Source organism: Spea bombifrons, chromosome 1 (genome assembly GCF_027358695.1).
Source record: "Spea bombifrons isolate aSpeBom1 chromosome 1, aSpeBom1.2.pri, whole genome shotgun sequence".
Classification (NCBI taxonomy): Eukaryota; Metazoa; Chordata; class Amphibia; order Anura; family Pelobatidae; genus Spea; species Spea bombifrons.
The window spans coordinates 56,122,719-56,146,079 of record NC_071087.1 but is presented as its reverse complement, the minus strand read 5'-3'; the positions used below and the strand labels follow the sequence as shown (position 1 = coordinate 56,146,079).

The 23,361-nt window shown below is 41.1% G+C and overlaps 2 protein-coding genes across 3 annotated transcripts; one reads left to right on the top strand and one right to left on the bottom strand.

The window, feature by feature from the left end:
* Positions 1–4,734: 4,734 nt before the first annotated feature.
* On the bottom strand, positions 4,735–23,272 carry GTF2E2 (general transcription factor IIE subunit 2). Of its 2 annotated transcripts, none has more exons than XM_053461690.1 (8): positions 23,076–23,272; positions 21,913–22,075; positions 10,399–10,490; positions 9,128–9,235; positions 8,469–8,651; positions 7,494–7,587; positions 6,269–6,384; positions 4,735–5,477 (listed from the first exon to the last, which is right to left on the bottom strand). In XM_053461690.1, exons 2-8 carry the CDS (start codon positions 22,067–22,069, stop codon positions 5,358–5,360), a joined length of 870 nt encoding a protein of 289 aa, XP_053317665.1. In that variant the 5' UTR covers positions 22,070–22,075; positions 23,076–23,272; the 3' UTR covers positions 4,735–5,357. The 2 variants fall into 2 exon arrangements, with proteins under 2 accessions (XP_053317665.1, XP_053317664.1); XM_053461689.1 differs by having other exon boundaries at positions 22,989–23,271.
* SMIM18 (small integral membrane protein 18) lies at positions 12,347–17,052 on the top strand. Its single transcript, XM_053461693.1, has 2 exons — positions 12,347–12,628; positions 16,117–17,052. Exon 2 carries the CDS (start codon positions 16,140–16,142, stop codon positions 16,428–16,430), a length of 291 nt encoding a protein of 96 aa, XP_053317668.1. The 5' UTR covers positions 12,347–12,628; positions 16,117–16,139; the 3' UTR covers positions 16,431–17,052.
* Positions 23,273–23,361: the final 89 nt, after the last annotated feature.

Here is a 23,361-nt window from a genome sequence, read left to right as displayed (position 1 = left end):
CAGCTGTTGCCGCGCGGATCGCAAGGGAGCGGTATCAGAGGTCTTTGAGTGATTTTAAGCCGGGTTCAAGGGAGATCCTTGAACCGGCATAAAATCACTCAAGGGAGCCGGTGGTCTGTTAAAGACCTCCGATACCGCTCCCTTGCAAGCCTGCTCCTCCAGCGGCGGACATTGCTGTTCGTCTCTGGAGGGGTGCCGGCAAGTTGGCACCCCCCTGATGAGCGGCACCCGGTGCGGACCGCCCCCCCCGCTAGGTACGCTACTGCACAGGGCCCATTTTAAAGAAAAAATACACGAACAGGAATACATGTAATTTATCATTTTATCTATTATGCAGTTAGTCAGCATAGGTTATATACAAACAGAAATTTGGAAAGCCAATAGCCATTTTAAGATCCTCCCCCTTGATTCATAATGCACCTTACTCCAGAGATGCTTTATAACCACTGATATGCCACTCTGACCCCCAGATATGGTCTATAATCCCTGATATGCCACCCTGACCCCCGGTTATGCTTTATAACCCCTGATATGGAACTCTGACCCCAGATTTGTCACACTGCCCCTTATATGCTTCCCCAGACTCCATAGTGTCTAGCAGGGGCAGCCAGTGGATGCCTGCGCGATGCGCATATACAACCTCTGCTGCTTCTCGACACTTCCGCCGTGGCTTCTATGCCGGTGCTCAGTCAAAGAAGCCCCGGCAAAAGTGCCGGTAGTAGCAGTGGAGGTTATCTGCACGTATCGCACAAGTGTTCACCTGCAGAACGTCAGACAACTTAGTTCTGCTGGGGCTTCTTTGATGGAGCACCGGAGGGTCATGTCACGCAGGCACTCCGTCATAGAAGCCCCGGCGGAATTGCTGGCAACAGCAGGGGTTGTCCGCATCGTGCATACGTCCACCGGCTGCCAGAGAGGAGGATCCGGATCCCCTGCAGCGCTGCGGGGCATCTGGATCCTAACTCTGCTGCTTGCCCGCCGGGCTAAATGATAAAGAAAGAAAAACTGCCTGGCGCCCATAACTGCATGTCCCGGGTGTCGGGCGATACAAATTACGCATCCCTGCGCTAAACCCAGATTATAGGCTGCACCCCCACTTTAAAGACTAAAAGTGTGTGTGTGTTGCAGCCTATAATCAGGCCAATACGGTATTTACATATCATAACGCATCTAAGGCGCCATTTCTTAATAACTAAAACTTTTCATTCCCCTTATCAGTTTTGTGGCTCTCCTCTGAACTTTCTCTAGTTCCATAATGTCTTTTTTTAAGAAAAGGTGCCCAGAATTGAACTGCATATTCATATTTTAATACATGACAATATCTTATTTGCCTTTGCAGCCGCTAGCTGGCATTGTGCACTACACTGCTAAGTCTATTGTCTTCAATCACTCCCAAATCTTTTTGTAGGAAACACAATTGAGATGATGCTTTGCATTTTTATTATTATGCCCAAAATGCATAATTTTACATTTGTCTACATTGAATCTCATTTGCCATCTATCAGCCCAGTTACCCAATGTATCCAAATCCTCTTGTAGTGAAGATAACCTACTTAATTTTGTGTCATCAGCAAACATGGTCATACAAGGCACTTTGAGAATCAAAAGTAGTGGTATTCTGACAGCACTAAAACTCTGACCAATGATGTTTGTTATACATAAACAAATTATTAAAATATAATGCTGCATTCATTACTGAATCATTGGGGTCCATGCAGGACCGGCCCAAGACAAAATGCCGCCTGGGGGGGTGGTAAAATGCCGCCCTCCCCACTTAACCCCCCCCCCGTACTTACCTTTCAGCAGTCCTGCGGTGAGTCTCCCTGCTCGGTCTCGGTGCCGGCTTGTAATGCTGAGCGCCGGAAATTACGTCATCTTACGGCGCTCAACATTACAAGCCGGCACCGAGACCGAGCTAGAGGGCTCGCAGAGGAGAGAGGCGCCGAGTGGGTACTGACAACTTGGTAAGTGAAAACCACTCGGCGCCCCCCTCTCTCTCTCTTCTCGGCTTTAAAAAAAAAAAAAAAAAAAAAAGGGGCACTTTGCCACCCCTTCAAAAGTGCCGCCTGGAGCAGTTGCCCCACACGGCTCGACTGTCGGGCCCGCCCTGGGTCCATGGTACACAAGGGAAGAAACAAAGGCTAAAAAAACGCTCTTCATGAATAATTGCAGTGTAAATGTGTAGATCACAAATTAATCCAAACATTCTCTCCAGAGTATTTCTCTAATGTAGCAGACTGAAAAATAGTGAAAATAGAAGGGTTTTTTGGTGAATTACCGTATTTATCGGCGTATAACACACACTGGTGTATAACACACACCCCCATTTTTGAACAAAAAAACTGAACAAAAAAAACTTCATCAGAATCACTGCTATCTGGGAAACCACACACACACAGTAACACACACACACACACAGTAACACACACACACACTCAGACACACACACCCTAACCCCCCTTCTCAGGATCTCCCCTCTCTCTCCCCTAACCCCACCCCGGTCACTTACCTTCAACTCCTGTGTTGGAAGCGTGAGGCGTTTGTCTCGGGTGCCGGCGCTTCACTGCTGAGCGCCGGCACCCGAGACAAACGCCTCACGCTTCCAACACAGGAGTTGAAGCGCTGAGGCAGGCTGAGGCAGTCGGCGGCTGCTGCTGCTGCTGAGGCAGGCGGCGGCGGCGGCTGCTGCTGCTGAGGCAGGCGGCGGCGGCGGCTGAGGCGGCGGCTGAGGCTGAAGCGGCCAGCAGAGGAGTCCTGGATTTCTGTCAGTCAGGGGGGCCCGAGAGTTGCCGAGCGGTCGTCTTCAGCAACCGCTCGGCACCCCTTGGGCCCCCCCTGACTGGCAGAACTCCAGGGCCCGGTCGCAGTTGCGACCCCGGTAGTTCCGCCACTGGCTCTAGGATTTATCGGCGTATAACACGCAGGTAGGGTTTCAGCTTCATATTTTAGTTAAAAAAGTGCGTGTTATACGCCGATAAATACGGTATGTCTGATTTTATTTGGTGCAATAGCTAAAACAGATTAATTAAACAAAAGAATAAGATGTAGGTGTTAGGTTATCTTTGCTTTTGTCATCCTTAACTTTTGGGAGAAAAAAAGTTTATATTTCACATTAACAGTCAGTACCAGCAGTTACAATTCAGAAGCATGAAAAGAATGAGAAAAAAAAATACACAGAAGGTGAACCGTATAGGCGAACATCTTACAGCACTTTAGAATTACATCTTGTTGGTTCGAAAACATATAATGGACATACAGCATTCATGAATAATGACGATGGCTTTCCTTTCTAGCTTAACAAATTGTCATGAAATTCCATCTATACAAAGTTTTCCTCATTAACTCAATCTGAACTATAGAATGGGAGACTCCTGAGTAGCTTTCAAACACCTTTTGCCACTGTTCAACACTAAAGTTCTTCCTAATTCTTATGCCCATCTTGTTGGGTAAAACGGATCGAGTTTAGCGGTAATTTGTACTGAAAACTTATGCATAATATCAGCTTCTCTCTACCCACAACTTGCATTTCTCTTCACATGTCCTCACTTCTTCCCACTCACATCTCCAGGACTTCAGCCATGCTGCACCTGTTTTTGGAATGCCTTGCATCACAAATCCAGTTAGTCCATATATTCCCCCTTTTTTTGAATCAGACTTAATACTTTAGGACATCTTTATGCCAATAACAGACTTATTTAAGTTAATTTGCCGTTTGTCTGTAGAACATTCACTGAACATCTATTCTCTAATCGTTTCTACAAAGAACACTCATGTTCTCACAATTTACTCTTTCTGTGAGACTCTCCCCTACCCATTTTATACATCACTTAAAAACCCAAATCAGGAAGGCTTGCAATATTCCCTGTTAATATTCTAGAATCAGCACTGTGGAATGAGACCATCTACTTCACCTAGGGTATTGGTGGCTACATTCAGCCAAGTGGTCCACTCATAAGGCAGTCCCAAGTTTGATTAGTATGTACCTTGCAGTGCTGGCATAAAAAATATATAATATATACACACACACACAAATACAATTAGATGATAAATGTCACCTAAAGTACATGTTAGGACATCTTTAAGAAAGGATGTGCAATCCAAGTAAAAAACATAAAATGCTCTCCAAAGTAGTGAAATCAGAAATGCCCTGGAGGCACTTGCCCTTTACTAAAGCTTCCATAGTATCACTCAGTTTTGATACTGGCATTCTTCCGCGCTTGCTCTTCAATGCAATAAAATTGGCCCTGTAAAAAGCAGTCCCTTGCCCTTTCTCTCCCCATCTCCCCCTTCGACCACTTAAAAAGTTGTAAACTTGCAAGGACAGAGGTGTCTTCTCCATTTGTACCAGTGTGACTTTGTCTGCTCTTGTTATTGGCCATTTTGTATTTGCCCCCTTGCTGTCACAGGAATATGCTGGTGCTATATAGATCAAATATAATCATAATACAGTCTGATAATACAGCAATAACTTGATTAAGCAGGAAATTGTAGCTGGAGTGCAAATAGATTATCAAGCAGTTTGTATTTTTGTGGCCTTTAAAGTGAACATATAAACTGACAAAATACATCTGGTAACGCTTCTTAGTCATCTTTCTTACAGTGGATGAAATTGTAAACCCCTGTTCCAAGACAATGCAGTCTAAGCACGAGAAGTCTTTTTTCATCAGGCTGATTAGAGCTAGCTGTACATAATAAAAAAAAATTTACAATGAAAGAACTCGGTATAACCACAAATTACACTCAAGAAATCATTTATTAAAGGAAAAAAATGGAAAGCATTTATCCATTCACGAATATAAAATACCCTTTGTATATTGAACTTTCAGGAAAAAAAAAATGGTTCCCATATTTTCACCAGTATTATGTACATATAGTAAACAGAAATGTCATCTGCAGAAATTCTGGAGCACCAATGTTGTCTTTGAGAAAGCAAAATTAAGCAGGCAGGGTATAATCCCCATCACAATTTCTACTGTAATGGCTTTCCCAGCATGCGCAATGACAATACTGCCCCAGAGCACGTTTAATCTAAAGAACAATATACTGTATGGTTTAATACTTTACTAAGTTCTTAGTCAGCAATGTAACTCCTTCTATGAGACCAACTTGTCTTTATTCTGGTTCTGGAATCTAAGGAAACACATTAGAGGAACAGTTAAGTCATTTGGTTATTTAAAGTCTTCACAACCTCTGTGTTTGAGTGTGGAGCACTCTGCCTTCGTTCGGCTCTACCCCTTTCAGCCAGATGGCACGTTAGCCTATCTAGGCTATCCCTTTAATGTTCCAAGCCAATGAGCGTTCGAAGAAAATCCCGTGGAAAGAATCCTCCGTAAACATTTCGAGTCCTAATAAAATGATTATGGTTTGCCAGGAGCAGCATCTGTGTAATCTTTGAGCACGCCTGCCAAATGGTCATTGTGAGTCTTAAACCTCCTCTTCTTCTGCGAGTTAGACTTTTTCCTTTTCTGAACTGGAATCTAGAAGGAAGAAGAACAAAGAATTCAAAGACTGCCTTTAAAGTAACACAACATTGAACTTTCTAAGACATGAAGAAGAAAAAAAGAATCAGTTTTCTAGGGAATGGATCTTCTGGGGGGCAAAAATGGCTTACCCTTTGGTTTAGGATGTTTCATAACTTTAGTAAATGTTTTTGGAGATATTGGTTAAAAGTTACTCTTGGGAGATTGCGTAAACCAATTAGGAATGCAAATGATTTGGCAAAGTTACAGAACCGTGTATATATATATATATATATATATATATATATATATATATATAATAAAGTAAATGGAAAAATGATAAAACCTCCCATAATTTTGTATCTCTATGTTTACAGATATATTTATATTGAAATGACTTTTATATTGTTATGAACTACAGATACTAGTTCTAAAGGCCCGACCACTTAGATCCAGTATAGAGATGTAAATCATTATACATAATTGTGATCTCATGTTAAAATAGAGCTCTTGAGAACTTCCAGCATAAATAAGCCCTGAAACTACATCCAGTTTAAACAACAATCCAATTGGCAGGTAAAGAAAAGTGCATATGGAAAACGTTACTCAAAATGGAATTTCTCTTGAACCCATTTGTAAAGACCGGTATTTTGATTAATATGGCTATTGCAAAAGATTTTGCTTTGAACTATGCACTTGGCCAAGATCTGACCACTTTCCTACCCACTATGTAGTTCCCTCCTATGATAAAGATATCTTTCAATATAATTGCTGCAATTTTTTGTTATAGACGGAAGAAAGACCCTTACGATTTTCTTTGGTCCAGATTCCTGCATGGATGAGATGCCTTGTCTCTTCAGGTATTCCTCGATCTTTTCATCATCCATAGAATCCACAGGAACACTCCTCCACAATTTCTGAAATTCTGATGACAGATTATTATTACTTATTGGTGTACAAAGGGTACACAGGACATGATTGGTAGCATAGGACAAAACAATTAGACAGAAACAGGCGAGGAGGGCACAAACTAGCTTTCAACCTAGAGCATGAGAAAGGACTATGTTTACTCACACTGTGCACACAGCAGAATCACAGGGAAAGCACAGAATACATGCGTCATATGTGAAGGGAATCAAACAACCTCACCGCAGGCCACTAAGAAATGAGACGCAAGACACACAGAGTCCAGAGGCTCACATTAATGCACAACATCAATAAAAGGTTTGTGGAGAAGTAGAACAGGCATCCAGAATAAACAGTAGATGTTATTTTAAGCATTTCTAGGCTAGGTATAAGGCTTTCATGAACATAAGAAAAGGCCTAGGGACAGGTATTTATGACATATTAAAGCAAAAGACTGGGCAGGCCAGATATGGTTTCCAAATTCTAAAGTGTTTGCTGCCACCAAGTGACCATTAATGTAAAGACTACTAAACCAGACAAGTGAATAAAATGCTTACTCACAAAGGTGAACTGAAATATAGAAGGGACAGTAAAGCTGCAATATGTTCTTTATTAAGAAGCAATCCACATCATATTTTCTGACAGCCGGGTCCACGAAGTGAGAGGCATCCTCCAAGGGAGTAGTGGCCCTCATAACCTTGGCAACAGCAGCATCAACCCTAAACTCAAGTCCCTAAATAGCTTGAAAGTATTCTGGAGCTTGGAATGGAATGGAATCATTTCAAACTTTCGCTGTCAGCATCTTCTCTAGTTCTGGAACAGGAAGAACGGATCTTGGGCTTGGAATCACTCAGGTGCTTCTCGAACAGGGAACATGCCACGTGTTTAAAACTTTGAGAAACCATGCAAACTGATTTCAATGGAAGCACCAACTCAGATGTTGAGCCAACGTGGGTTGGACTGTAGTGGTTAGGTTTGATAGCAGACCAATGTGGGAGTGTGTGGGAATGGACAGCAGCCTAATTTTCTCACTCTTGTAAAACAAGAATGCACGCTCCAATTTGTATGTAGGAAAAATAAATATGTGACTGGAATGCCCAAATAAAGTGCTAGAACGGTTCTTCTTACCTTCATCTACAGTAAACTGGCAGCTTTTGTCATTATAGAAAAGGATCTTCTTTTTGTCCGGTCGTGTTACAAAAACAATCTGATCCCCCAATGCCTAGTAGCAAATTCAATATGACAGGAATTAGAACATGTTCTTGGTTAGTGTGTATTCTGTGGAAATATAAATCAACAGGACCATTTTTCATAGTATTAGAAACTCCCTCTGTGCCCTACCTACACCCCACTTGATAAACATGTATGTCATTTGCATGAATATGAAGGTGGATGACAGGGCTTGTTCCTTGGTTAACGAGGAGATATGAGCATAGAGCCTGCATAGGAACACTAGCCTAAAATCATTTTCTAAGCAGAAGTGAAGATCTGGAACATTTGAAGAAAGTGTATAGTCTCTTGTAGGCAACTAGGATAAAGGCCTATCAGTCACACTTGTCAACTACAGTAAAAGTCTCATTAATACCTCAGTTTTAGCTTTTCTGTGTGCTTGCTGCACTGCCAAAGAAAGTATCAATTGCTGCTACATTCTGGGAGAAATAATCTGTTGATAAGGGCCTGCTACCCAACATTGGCAACTGACCATCAAAAAGAACCTAGTTGACCTTGGTTGGTTAGTTTACAAATGATCACAAAATCACCATGTACTAGACCCATGAACTAGTAGCAGATACCACAAACAGTGCCTCCCATGCTCGTAAAACTCAACACGGTAAATTAAAAACAAAAGTGAAACGAGGAAAAGAACCAAGTGGAATCTCAATAAGTGTGTCGGACTGTAAAACCACTTATCTGGCTACAACACTATACAATGTATTACGGATTATGCAATCATTTTTGATTAATTGAAAGTTCTGGGGTTGGATGCTGCCTTCAAGAAGATGACAACCACGACAAAATGAAAAGGTCAAATCAAACTGAAAATTTGGATTATTCAGTAGAAACTGTTTGGTTGGAAAGATGTAAACACAAGGAAAGAATTACCTTAATGGCTTTCTGGGAATTCGGAAGTCCTTCCTCTATGTCTTCTAACAAAATGCCTCCGAGGCCTCTTTGGTCATGTTTGTCCAACAGCCTTAGAAGGGCCTTTTTGTCTTTCAGGTTGTACTTGGGCTTAAAGGCATACTTACCATCAATAATGTCAATTTTGGGATTGTTCACTAAAGCCTAAAAGATAAAAAACGAAAACAAATCAGAAGCATCTGTAAGAAGAGTGAAAAATGTTTGAACACGCCATGTGCTGAAACACTGCTACCCACTTAATGTTGTAGCTCGGATAAACATTTGTCATATCTGTGTACTAACGTGAAAGTATACACAATGGTATGATAACATGTCAAATATGGCATGCTTTTCACGTATGTATTTTATCTGAAGCTTAAAGCTCTCTTTATTTGCAAAATCACTTAAACATTCTGGGTGTGATGGGACTTATTACAAGTAATAAAGTAAAACTTACTTGCTGATGAACACAAATTACTATAAATAAAATAACTATTACATTAGCATATATAGATATAAAAGATAAAACCCATTAATAACTGACCTATATATGTAATATCCGTGTTTCTAGTACCCAAACCATTAAAAAACATGTCCAGAGTGACAATAGGCAGAGTGCCATTCATTAACGTAGGCCTTACCTCTGACATGAGCCATTGTTTCTGTTTCATGCCAATGTCAAGATGCTGCGTTTCATCAAGGATTTCTTCCAGAGTCAGCGGATACGTGTCTCCACGCTGGTGTCGTGTCTGTAAGGAGGTTTTCATCATACAAGCAATGGTTAGCTTTTAGAACTAGCAGTGGAAATGTGCACTGACAATTCCTACACTGACTAAGAATGAACATAGCACAGAAAGCGGATAAAACAGAAAATCCTTAATTCAACTCCAAAGAGAAAGATGTTAAATCATGCCTGAATAACAAAAAGTAATGTATTTGTCTAAAGCGTGTTTGACTTTTATAGGGTAAGGCATGTAGTATTTGTACTCATTGGACACGCCACGAGCAGATAACCCGATGCGGTGCTCATCGGTGTAATTAGACAGGCAAAAGGGTCTGTCAGTTGCACCCTCTGGTGGCTCCATAATGCTCACTGCATATACAGTAGCAGAGTTGAAAGTGAAATCAAAGTATCATTGAGGGTACAATATAGCACATTGTTTTCCTTCTTATAAATGGTTTTGTATGATCTAGAACCTTACAGAAACCTGGCAACAGTATTTAACAATATCTATGTGGGACACAAAACATATATATAGTTTCAAATCAGTAGGGTTCACTCCAATTATGGTATCCCAGTCAGCCTTACAAGGTACTTAACTTATATCGTTGAAGCTAATTTGCAGACAAGACACTGAATTAAAAAAATGAAACTCATTTTAATTTATACCCACACACTCGCCTGTTATACTGTTAATGTGTATGTTTGTTTTGTATAGCTGTTTGACTCAAACATTACTCAAAGCATCTGAAGGAGTTACCCATGCATTCTCTTTCAGCCATGTTGGGTGCATACAGAGCCGGCCCAAGGCAAAATGCCGCCTGGGGCGAATTTTAAAATGCCCCCCCTTATCTACCCTTCCTTTCCCTCCGTCCCTGCCGCCCCTCCCCCCTGTACTTACCTTTCAGCAGTCCTGCGGCGAGTCTCCCTGTTCGGTCTCGGTGCCGGCTTGTAATGCTAAGCGCCGGAAATCTTCCGGCACTCAGCATTACAAGCCGGCACCGAGACCGAACAGGGAGACTTTCGCTTAAAAAAAATAAAAATTAAATAAAATAGAAAAAGGGCTTGGGGCGGCCTCAAAAGTGCCACCTGGAGCGGTTGCCCCACTCGGCTCCATTGTCGGGCCGGCCCTAGGTGCATGAATATTAAAATATGCAGTAAGATATATTAAAGTGAAAAATCCAGAAATACCTTCATATAGTTTACAATCTTTGCAAGGACACCAAACTTGTACACCGAACTCCCAGAAAGACCTTTGAGGTTAATCGATCCATTGCTGCCATCTGCCAAAGAATCACAACATTAGTCGCGAAAGGAAGCCAATATCAAAACGGATCCACAGTGCTGTTTGGGGAGCATGTATACGCAACAAACTCTAAGCTGGGTTTTAGATCCTTTGTAAATATTTGGAGGATTTTTTAAACAAGTCAGAGACATACATCATGTTAAGTTTTGAAGCAGTCTGTAAATGTAAATAGTGTAATTTGATAAATTAGATGTGCCAGAAACAACTCGGATGCAGATTGTCTTATTGGACCCCCCAAAAAAACAGCAAACCCTAGTGGAAATGGCTTACAACCTACATCTTCACATCAACTGCATACACTCACTGGAAGAAAACCATGGATACTCGTGTCATTAAATTGTCCTTATTTTGAAATTTTAATTTCCTAAACCTTTGCAAATATCCCCGTCTCTTTAGCTGAGTGTGTCATCTCATTCAGATGATCAGTTGTGCCCACCAGGGGCAGCATGACCTTCAGAAGCTTTAGGGTTCTAAGAACTGAGAAAACACAGGAGCACATAAATAATAGTTCTGTATACAGGAAGAAGGGGAAAAAAAAAAATAAGCAATACGTCAAGGCCTTCAGAATGCCTAGGAACACCATAATGGCTTTAACCCATTAAGCACTGGGCACACGTTTCTCTGCAAGGAACTTTGAGGGTTTTGTTATAGTTACATTTAGCCTATAAAATACTTGCAATTTAACTACAGAATCCTATACACTCCAGCCATCATGTGTGCTTTAAGTTTTAAAAATTAGATAGAACTCGCTAATGGTATTCGCTACGTATGCGCTAAATTAATGCTTTGTTATATTTGCTTTAAAAGCATATGATGGCTGTGTAGCTCCAGCACTGACTTGGGTAGATGCTGCCTGCAGGGGTCCTTTCAGACCCCAGTGCACATGTGGAAATTTCTCCCATTATTTTATTTTTTGGGATGGGGGCACTTCCAGCCCCTGTTTGATACTTGTACCCTTTGTCTAAACCCTCTACTAAAGTGACCAAGAATTCCCACAATAAAAGAGAGAGAGACCCCAACATCCACACCAGGGATTTAAAAGCACCTTCCGGTGCTCCGCCATAAAATCCCCGGCGGGAGTGGCGGGCAGAAGCAGAGGTTGTCTATGCAAATCGCGCAGGCGTCCATTGGCTACGCCTCCACTAGACACCAGGCAGTCTGGAGCATAGGGGCAAGTCTGGAGATGCATTGATAACTCAAGGCGGGGGGGGGGGTTTGTGTTGGGTGCGGATGGCAAGCCTGGGATCAGATGTGCTTAACTGGGGGGCAGGTTGGCAAATAAAAGGAAATAAAAAGAAGAAATGCATTTTTCTCAATCATCCGAATAGCTTAATTTGGCCTAAAAAAAACGCAGTGTGTAAGTTTCTTAAATCTAACAAATAGCAAAACTATGGAAATTGGCCCAGCAAAGGCACTCAAAGGGTTAACGCAAGATATATTGTTGCAGCATGGGTAATGAAAAATCTTGGTAACTTAGTATATTAAGTTTGCTCATAGGGGCATATTTTCCCATATCTGCTCCGTAAAGTATGGTGACTACTATGGGTACTCTTCCACCTTACCGACACTTTATACGTCGTGGCAACAGCGTTACGCGCGCAGCCACGAGATTAACTAGGCTGTAGTCCTGTGATACCACAAGAAGCATCTAACAGGTTGAGAAGCTATATTGCATTAGCAGTAGAAAATGCTGTGTTTTTTTTTTAAAGCTTTCAGATTAAAATGACAGATCTGCTAACATTTCTTTGCTTGGCATGCTAAAATGCACAGTATTTTATGTAGGTGAACGGATTTAAAGTCCTCAAACAAAAGAAAACCCTTTAACTAGTTTACACGCTGCCAAAGGAGGGTATATCTATATTTTTGAAGGTTCATTTGTAAACCTTTGATTCAATACGTCATGAAACAAGGAAGCGTCCCCCTTTCTAGCAGCTTCCCCTGTGGAGCGATCAGTGTTTTGGGTGGAGGGGAGGGATGGTAATAGAGCACGGAGCACAGACGGCTGGCTGCATTCCCTCCTATCCAATGGGAACGGAGCTCCATCTCAACAGAACTGTGCTGAGCAATCGAGTGCGAACGGCGAGCGCAGACCCCGACAGCTCGGCACACGACAAGGTAGGTGAATCCATCACATATCTGTGTCGCATCTATTGTGTACACAAGAAGGCAGGGACAATGGCAACCCCAGCAGCCTGTTAACATGCATGTGCTAAAGGGGCAAATGCATGTGTCAAATTAGCTGATGGGTGGGGGGGCAGAACATGGTCTCTCCCCTTTTCTTTCCTCTGTGGCAGGGCTCACGCCCCACTCACATGTTAAACTGGTAATATTAGTCATGTTAGCACAGAAAGGGTTAAATACAGATGCATACAAAACAGCTAATCATGTCTGCTATCAGCCTCGGTGAGAAGAGTGGAGGGATTCCCCCATTCCTGTATCAGTTTGCTCTTTTATTCAGTATCCATATGTTGTTCTGGATACAACACATAGTAAATCGTACAGTTTGATGTAATACCCTGCCAAGTAAATAGCAATCAACATTAAAAAACAAACAAACAGAATGCCAGCTAAACAGAGGTGGGAAGATTGTATATTGCAGCGTATCACTATTAGATGACGTACAAAAACTGCTTGGTCATTTTTTTAACCTTACATGCCATTTTTTGTATGCCAGCCAATCTGAAATCCAGACTATGTTCAAAATTTCAAAAAACCTGGTTGCCCTCTGGGGCCGTTTCTCAAGTCCACCCGCACGGGTGCAAGGCATGCGTAAAGGAGCATCTTAATAATCCCAAATTTAAAGAAATAATAAATGCTGCTCCTACAACAGATAAATTAAGTGGGCCGGGGTATATGCTTGAAGCCAAGTTACCTGAATGCCATTCTGACAATGAACTGCCCGTTCATTGTCAGAATGGCATTCAGATAACTTAGTTTCCGGCATATACCCCATTACGCCGTAGCACATTGGCATACCCATGGACTTTCATGACGCGGAGTACCCAGTGCTTGGTGAATACCAGATGTAAGGCCCACACATTCTGAAAACCAGCTGGCCATTTACAGCGAGATGCCCAAGCAAGAGTTTAGTTCTTTATAGCTCCAGGAATTCATAAACCACTATTATGCCACTCATGTACTGTATAAAACGCATGAAGTCAGAAGACACCATTAGATTGCTTGATCAGCAGGTCCATGCACATGTTCTCGGAACACATCAGCAGAATAATTTTTCACTCTGGCTACTTAGACACTCAGGTAATTAATAGGAAACCAATCCGCAGGAGAATGGCCAAGTAAATCATTGATTTAAAGAGCCAGATATGTAGCTTTCTATATTGTCTAATTTTAGGGACCACATTGGTTCATATGCCAGAACTGGACAGTAGGAGGTCCATACAGTAAATCACAACAGCAATAGCCATAATACATTAAAAGGTTAAAAAAAATGTTATTTTTAGAATCATTTCTGCTGGTATCGATGGCATTAATGATTTACAAAGTCTTTTACATCACGCATGGGGTATGAAATTGCCATCATAGGAGTATGTATAAACTATGTATAAAAGTCGATAAATTCTCCTTACCCAAGCTGGTAAGCTGCTCTTATGTCATAATCTTACCCCATATATAATTCTTAAGGCGTGCAAGCATAGGAGAACGATACCAAGTAATGGCCTTGAGGTACTGGACCAAACGTTAATACAATATGCTGAGAGATGTTGATAAATTATTAAGGGTCCTGTCAGATACTGGGAGATAATGTAAAGATCAGGTACTAAGCTCAGCAAGACAATATGAAAGGCGCCAAACTAAAAAAGCTTCAAAGATCCTTCACAAGAAAAAAAAAATCCACAACATGCTTGGTTTAATCACAATTAATGCAGACATAAGCTAATTGAACAAGTGTACTGACGAATTCTAGTACCAAGGGACAAGTCATCCACGTCTGTGGGCAAATAAGCTGGTCCTTATCTCTACTTCCGACCTAGATTAAATATTTAAAAAGGCATTTATTGGATACAAAACGTTTATTGCTGTATCCGTGGTAAAAATCTTGTTTTATTTAGAAAAAGTGGATAGCATCTTATAAGAATTAGACTTCAATTTACTATTAGAAGAAAAAAAACAAAGGGTCATATTTCTAGCGTTTTCTTATTTGTACATTCTAAAATCACACATGTCCCTTTAATGTGTCTAAAGGTTGTCCTGGACCTGCCCAGAGCAATTAATGCACAGATTGAAATATATGCCCTCTAAAATAGGTCTGTGTCATGCACCAAGGTTTCTTGCCGAGGTGATGGTCAAGGACGGTAGGACATTTCAGATAATGTCAGGCACAGGCAGCTCTCCCACTTTCACAGTACTACATATGATACTAATCCAGTAGAACATCAGAAGGATGTTCCAGGACTTGTAATTATACAAGAGAGTCTCCTGTTAAATGTTCTCTGGACCCAGAGCTTCCAGGTAGACATCAAGCAAAGTGCAAAGGCACAGGAGAGCTAAATGACCCAATAGGTTAGTATTTTCAATTAAGATTGAAATTCAGCAGTGGCACGTTAGCCGGAATAAACCTCCATAACAAAACTCAGCATTTCACCAGTTAAAAGAAAGTTCAACGCTTCCACCACTATAGTTCCAAGGCTACGTAGTGCACACAGCCATGAAACTGGAGCGGTGGAAGAGTTTCAGGATGGTGGATCCCAAAATACATCAAAACTTTGAGGATTAAGTTATTCTTTCAACTGCTCGACTTTCCTATAGATTACGAAGGTCCAACTGGAGAGCTTGTACAACCCTCTATAATGTTTAGTTAAATCAGTGAGATTAAAGTCTCCTCACCAAGTGAGTATTATACGCTACCTGTCTTACTGGAGACATCTGCCAGTGTTGGACACTTGATAACAGTGAAGCAGGTAGAGTCGAAACCACAAGTTTCCCTTCAGTACATAAAGTGTTCAAAAAATAAATATACTGTATATCAAGTTCTAACATGGAACATGCACAACGATCATAACTTTAGGATGTAAAATATAAAAAATTTGCGTCAATGAAGCAAACCTCACTTGATATCACTGATTAGTATAATTAAAATTTGGTGAAACTTAATTTCTATCCAGGCAACCATCCAAATAAATGTAGGATGACAATCAAGAAATCAAGTTGAACTGAATACATATTTATCCAGATTTCAGCACTGTTTCTGTTTGCAGTGGAAACTTGCCAAAATTACAGAAAGCTGTGTGAGGTGTTTTCACAAGTATGGACATCCTTAGAACATTTGCCCTTAATTCATGTATTAGAACACTAGCATGTTATGGAGATACAGCACACGATTCGATAAGAGGGTGTGGGAAATCCATTGATCAGTTTCCAACACAATACAAAAGCCTCAGGAAAGCATCTTAAAAAGGACATGAACCCTATGGTCCAGCTAACCCTATGTGTCCATCATACGTCTCCAAAAGCCAGGTTTATATTCAAATATATGGTGGGTAAACTTATTTGGAGGTGTAATAGCAAGGGGATACGATTCTACTATTGTATATCTAATCAACCTAGCTTAGTTATTTGAAATATAAATAAAACTTCTGTTGCAGTTACTCTAGGAGTCCTTACAAGGATGGCGTCTAACGGCTCTTGGACAAACGAGACAAGCTTGATCCAACAGCAGCTTGGCTTCCAAGTACAAAGGATCTATCCGTTCCATGATGGTTGGAATACGGCTTGCTTCGTTATTCTGGTGCTGTTCATCCTGACTGTGCTGTCTCTGGTATTGCTGGCATTTCTCTACGAGATGTTGGACTGTTGCTGTTGTACCAAGCATAAGACAGTCAAGGACCTGGAGGACGAGCCAAATCCTGTCAGAGCTCTGATGAGCAGTATGAGGAAACGGAAGACTGAAGTGGTATAAAGCCATCTGTTTGAAAGCTGGGGGAGTCATGGTCCTCCACGCTCCTAAAAGGACAATCTATGAGCAGAGTTCATGTCTTCTCTGCATATGGGCGCCATATTCTTTGTATTTAACTGGTTGTCTGTTGCTGAAAGAAAAACACCATCCTACTTGACTTCACTAGTTACTCTTCCTATTTATTTTGCAAGCTACGGTATGGGAATAGGATGTTTCAATTTGCTACAACAAGTATTCAGAGCCTGTTTTCTGCAGATATTTTAAATTTAAGTATCTCATGCCTGCCCTACTGACAAAATCCTGCATTATTGGGTTGAAAGAGAAAACCTAGAGAAGTATTTAGTACCAGGCTTAGCACTTTAAATAAAACTTTGCTGTCAATTACTTTGCTTCCTTTAGAAGAGTAACTCACATGTTGGCTCTGTATCTATTCCAGATACCAATCAGGTTATGCATCTACAAAATGTACAGTTGCTACTTTGTACATGAAGTCTTTAAGACGGTGAAGAAAATATATTACACTTAACTTTGAGTGGAGGTTACCAGGATGAGCAACAATGAATTCATGAACAGGTCATTAATGTTTACAATGTCAATAAAAAAAGCACATTGTGTTGAGTGAGAATTTGCCCCATGTTATTTTTGAGTGTCATATCCAAGCTTGGATAGAACTTTGCTTTAGAGCTGCTTTTTATAAATACAGCGGTATGGGTTCAACTTCTATAAGTGAAGTGTTCTCAGAACATGCATGGCATCAGTTTACGGATTGTTGTTTCACTGATGTATGCAATCAGATCCTGAATCCCTGCCATGATGGAGAAGTCACGACACAATAAAAAGGTAGCAAGACATACTTACAGACCAGTATATTATTTATAAAGACCCAACATTTTTTGGGAAAAAAAGGGGGTTTTGGTGAATGTTTATAAAAGATATGCGACATCCCCATATGCCACTAGATTGTAATCTCACTTGACCAATCAGATTCTGTCTTGTTTCAGTTACACTCAAGCCAAAAGAGGACTGATTGGAGAATGGTGACCCAAGAAAGTCAGTTGTCTCTCCACTTTGTGAAGAAGGTCACAGGGCCGGCCTTAGGGGTGTGCGACCGCACAGGGTGCCATGGTAGCAGGGGCGCCTGCCCGGGACTTAACTTAAAACATCGGTTTTTGGGTTTTTTTCAACTTTATTTAACATCATTCATGTTAAATAAAGTTTAAAAAAAAAAAAAAAACAACAAAAAAAAACAGCAATGCTTTAATCTAAGTCCCGGGCAGTGGCGCAGAGCGGTTGCTCGTGAAGTTCTCAGCAACCGCTCGGCGCCCCTTACTCTATGTGACTCCGTCGCGGTGCCGGCGCTCAACATGAAATGCTGGCACCGCAGCAGAGCGAGAAGACGGATGCCTCCCGCTCTCACCGCAGGACTCCAGCAACAAGGTAAGTGTGTGGGGGGGGGGTGGCGCCAGAGGAGTAGTCCGCACAGGGCGCCACAACGCCTAAGGCCGGCTCTGGAAGGTCATAAAAGTCTACAATAAAATAATCCGAACACAGGAATGTTTTTGGTTGCCAACTATCCCTATGAGGCCAAAAACCCTTTCACTGTACAATAAACCACAATTCTAGAAGCATTGTGACATGTATCAAACAGAGCCGCCCAGACTACACTAAGACACTGTCGGCTTAAACCGAAGGTACACAAATCATCAATGCAGAGGAAATAAGAAGCAGATTCGGAAAGATCGCATCCTGAATTTCTACAATATTAATATACTGATTAAATTATAAATACATGAAAAAGGAAGACACAGCTGCTGGCACAGAAGGCTTTATATATACGGAGTACAATATCATGGAAGTTCAAGACATGCATGCAAAAATATTACCATTTAATAGAATATTTGTTATGAGGTTACACTTCCCCTTTTATTCCATGCTTCCTGCTTTAGACAAACTCCATTTCTTAGCAACGTAGGAGCTGTTAATCCAAAGCAACCAAAGGGCTCATGGCCTTAAAGTGAACCGCTTATAAAAATGTATGTATATATGTATGTATGTATATATGTATGTGTATATGTATGTGTATATATATATATATATATATATATATATATTTTTTTTTTTTTTTTTTTTTTATTTTTTTTAAAGCGTGCCAGTGCCTGGGGATTTCCAAAATGGACACCAGGGAGCTGCACGCACATTGAGCTCATACAAATTGCCTTCGGTTCAATCCCAGAAAATGGTAGGTGCGATTGCTGCCCACCCAGCAGCCATGTTTGTAGTAGTTTTTACCTCTATGCCAGCACTGAGATAATTGGGGGGAAATGTGAGATTTAAAATGATGGTTTCTCCTATACAATACCCAATTGGCTAAGCACAGCATATATGTGAAATGTTACCTCTACAAAGAGGCACTGTCATTTTTCATTGACAGGCGCAATTTAATCCACAGAAGACTAAGGCAAACAAGCTCATCAAATAGTGGTATTACTGGTACGTTCAATAACCAGAGACAAACACCACTCAACACTTGATATCCCTTTTACTAAAATCTGCCCAACCAAACCGAAGGCAAAAAATGTAACTGGCAACAATTTCACAGAACTCTCATCGAGCAGGCATTACACTGTAAGAAACTTATTGCTGTAACAGTAGTTAAGAAATTTTCCTACAAGTCAGAACTGACCAGCAGTAAGGACCCCTGAACAGGAAAGAGAATATGTAGGGTCTGCATCGGCCCTTATGGATTTTAGGACAATTGTTTAAGTTCTATTTTTTTTTTTTTAATAGATGTATTGCATGAAGTGCTATGTAAATTGTTGGAGCTATATATATTATATATTATATATTATTATATATTATATAAGGACCAAAGCCACAGGGTTGTTTGTATAAAATGTGTATATATGTATTGCTGCTAATAATGATTGTCTGTTTCACAAATAATTTGTGTGGGGACACAAAACACAGAAAAGGGGAAGCATGATATGAAAAAAATACTGCAAATACCGTATTGTCCCGATTATAGGCTGCACCCTTATAGTTTGGTGCCATTTGAAAAATAAATACACACATTAGTAGAATGGCAAAACAGTATTTTATTTCAATGAACAGGAACATAGGTTTTTTCAAACATTTTCACTATGCAGTTGACCTGCTTTTGTAAGAATATATTATATGCTCACAGAAATATGGAAAACTATTTTGTAGTTATAAATACAGAGGGGGGAAAGGACAGGTAGAAAGTAGAGATTGGGAGATTAAGAAGAGAGGAAATGGGGAACAAATCACCACCACATTTTGGAATAATATCCAAATATCCACATCAAAATGTGGTCCTGTACAAAAATGCACATGATTGATTAACAGAAACATGGTAGCGGTTTCAAGACCCTCATTGAAACCATTTACCCCCTTTTGGGAAAATATTGTATTCTGGGAAACCAAATAAAAAAAAAAATACTGCTAACTAGGAGTGTGAAGATGAAAGGCTCTATGGGCCACCATAATGAAGGGCACAAAATGAGAAGGTGGCTTATTCATTTTTATGGTCCTCCAACATACAGTACTTGATGCCACCTTTCCCGCATCTAGGAGGGGGCATCATGATGGGAGAAGGAATCAAATAAGAGATGGTGAATACAAAGCGGAAGATTAAAGCACCAACTGTATAAATCTACTCAGTGAGGTTTAACTCTGCATTTAATCCCTTTCATGATGATCATACTGAAGAAACAAAGGATGCCTCCTGTCATTGTAGTAAAGTTGAATGGATGATTCTTTATTCTAGTCCTTATTTTTAGTCTTATTCATGATGCATCCTGAAACTCAGGGTCCATCAAAAATCTTTAAAAAATCTATCATATACGGGACTACCATAAAGGGATAAAGAATTGTTTGTGTGATTGCTACCTCCATTTTCTTATCCTGTTTTTGATGTGCCCTCCAACTAAGCGTGCATCATGAAAGGGGGAGCCTTAAAATGAATATAAAATACAGGGCTACAATACTTGATAGCTATTTTAAGACCTCATAATTCATGATCATACCTGGGAACTATCTGGGTTGGACCCAGAGATTGGCGGGTGAAGCACCGCTTCTAAGGGTCAAGACCCGAATCCCCCGCCCGTTTTCCCTTTAAATGGGGGTGTTCCCACAAGGGAAGGCTCTGGGTAGCCGGAGCCCAGAAGCTCCCAGGTATGTTCATGATACACCTTAAAGGACTGCATTGGGAGGCGGGTCCCGCCAAAAAACTTGCAAGCGGTCTTGCTGGTGCTGCGGGCGGGAGCAGCCGGTCAGGCACTGTACCTGCGGGTCCCGGTAATCCCGCGCAGTCCCGCAAGGCTGCTTTCTCCCTTACAGTGTCTCCTCTCTTGCTCTGCCCAGGAACAAAACGGAGTCACGTGATGTGACGTCACTTCCCGTGACTCCGCCTTGTTCCTGGGCAGAGCAAGAGAAGAGACGCCGTGAGGGAGCAGCGAGAAGGCAGCCTTGCGGGACTGCAGTTCAGGTAAGAAGGTGGGAGGGATTGGCCACAAATGTGGAGGGAGCGGGCGGTAGTGGAACACCCACATTGTGGGAGCGGGCAAAAAAGCCATCCCGCGCAGGGCTCTAATACACCTTACAGACATCTTTAATTAAGGGGGGGGGGGTTAAAAAAGTATGAGGCTACAATAAAATACTTTATGATCTAAGTAACTAAGGGGGCATCATGAATTAAGGCGGCAACCTTAAAATCAAGTATGAGGCTACAATATGTTATAGTCTTTTTAAGGTCCCCTCTTTAATTCATGTTGCAACATAGTTAAAGGGTGCGTAATGGATTTAGTGGGCACCATAAAAGGCTATAAAACATGGGGCTATAACACTTTATAGCCTTTTTAAGGTCCCCCTTTAGTTCATGATGTACCCGCTGACTAAGGACGCATCATGAATTAAGGCAGGAACCTTAAAACATCTATCAAGTATGAGGCTACAATGCATTGTATTCTTTTAAAGTCATCCTTTAATTCACGTTGCACCAGGAATTTGGGGGGCCATGCAAAGGCTATAAAGTATTGTAGCCTTTCTAAGGTCCCCCTCAGTTCACACTGCACCTTCTAACCAAGGGTCTTTTTTTCTACCAGCTGTGTAGATGCATAGACAGGAACAGGAAGTAGAGGTTGCGTCTAGCACAGCACAGGGTGGAACTAATATTCTCATGTTAACGGGGGAACCGCACTACTGACGGACCACGCTACCAGAAGTTTCATCACTCTGGGCTTCTTTGACAGCACATGAGAGGTATATAGCTAAACCTTGATTACAGGCCGTGCTCCTAATTTAAAGATTTAAGTTAAGGGGAAAAAGTGCGGCCTACGATCGGGACAATACAGTACATCAAAAAAGCTTGGGTATTTAGAATAGGCAGTCGGGCATCTATATTTATATATACACAAACACGTGTATATGTATATATATGTAACACATACACACAACTTAAACTGACCTGTGCTCTGCTTGGATCCAGATGTTCCTCCCAGATCAAGTTTGGCCTTCTTTTTCTTTGAAGACTCAGAGGAACTAGAAGAGCGTTTTTCTACAGTTGGGTTGCTGAGAGCTCGCTTTTTAAAGAGCTCTCGGTCTCTCAGGAGAGCGGGATCCATCTTGTGCTGCATGGTGCAAGAAGGGAAAAGAAAAGGAATTCCATATTATTTCATATTTCCATTTTCCTTAGCGCATTGCTGTTAGAATTGCCTTCTAAAATTTGGACCACTACCAAAAAGAATTCACATCGCTTATCAATGACATGGCAGCAACTAGATAAAAAAAAAAAATTACACAACGTATAAGATTCAGAAGTAGAAAAACAGAGGCCAGAGCACTAAAGCGGACAAATATACTTATATGCAACTTATTTCCAAAGTACGTTTTTGAGTATCGGCAATACCCGGCCCTTACATTGAAAAAGAAATCCAGAATAACTGAAGGAAAAATAAACTAAAACGTTTATAGAAATAACATTGTCTTGCATTGTTCACGATTACGATTTCTCATTGAACATGTTCTCATTAACAAATTATTTTGACAAGACGAGGACCTGCTTACATCAAAATGGTCAAAAGGCGCCATAGAACCGAGCGAAGTTTATAAAACACAACGCATGGAATTCCATTATTAAATTCTAATGACCGAGTGATCTGTTATTTACATGATGTAAACATAAGTGTACATCGAAGCTTAACATGCTTTCAATTTTCAGGCTGAACGTCCTAATACGTGGAAATAAATTACAGAAATTCTCTTTCATTAAGGGTCAGTTGGGCCACGATTAACCCTGATTTCTTAATAGATTTAAAAGGCCAGCTTGGAACATCTATAACAGGAAGTTAAAGCGATGCCAATTCCAGTGGGATCCCTTAAATCGCCTACTTATGTAGATAGTTATGAGCTAATAACAAAAAACATCTATGTTAACACTTTAATGTTGGTTTACAGGCAAGGGATATAGTATTACACCGTTCTTCACATCACGCCATCTGCAATATATTTGGGGGCGGAGCTGCTTAAAAAAATAATAGTTACCGTATTTGTTTGAGATTTTTAGGGGGGTGATATTGTTCCACAGACTTTGGGGAGCTCCAGCCCACATGTATACACACTGTAGGCTACCTAAACGAAAGCGAGCCTCTCGTCGCTTCGGGGGAACTGTCCACCGGTAACGAACGACTTGTAAATGGATGTGACGTCACGCTGAGTCGTTGTAGCAATCGCAGTAAGAGGAAAAGCACGCAGAACAGCACCACGCGAGACGAGTGAAACGAGCACACACATCGGCCAATCAGGGCTCGAGGATTTTTTTTTTTTCCCTCTACGCTACGTCAGTTCCGACAAAAGTCATGGTACATCTAATAAAGTTATGAGAGGAAAAGGGGAGGAGCAACGATGGGAAAGAAAA

Excerpts from the sequence above, each read along its gene's own strand:
- SMIM18 (XM_053461693.1), top strand. The coding sequence starts at position 16,140 with ATGGCGTCTAACGGCTCTTGGACAAACGAGACAAGCTTGATCCAACAG.
- GTF2E2 (XM_053461690.1), bottom strand. The coding sequence starts at position 22,069 with ATGGATCCCGCTCTCCTGAGAGACCGAGAGCTCTTTAAAAAGCGAGCT. Across the intron at positions 10,491-21,912 it reads TGGATCCAAGCAGAGCACAG|ATGGCAGCAATGGATCGATT; the intron begins GTCAGTTTAAGT and ends ATTCTTTGGCAG. Across the intron at positions 8,652-9,127 it reads AACAATGGCTCATGTCAGAG|GCTTTAGTGAACAATCCCAA; the intron begins GTAAGGCCTACG and ends TTTATCTTTTAG.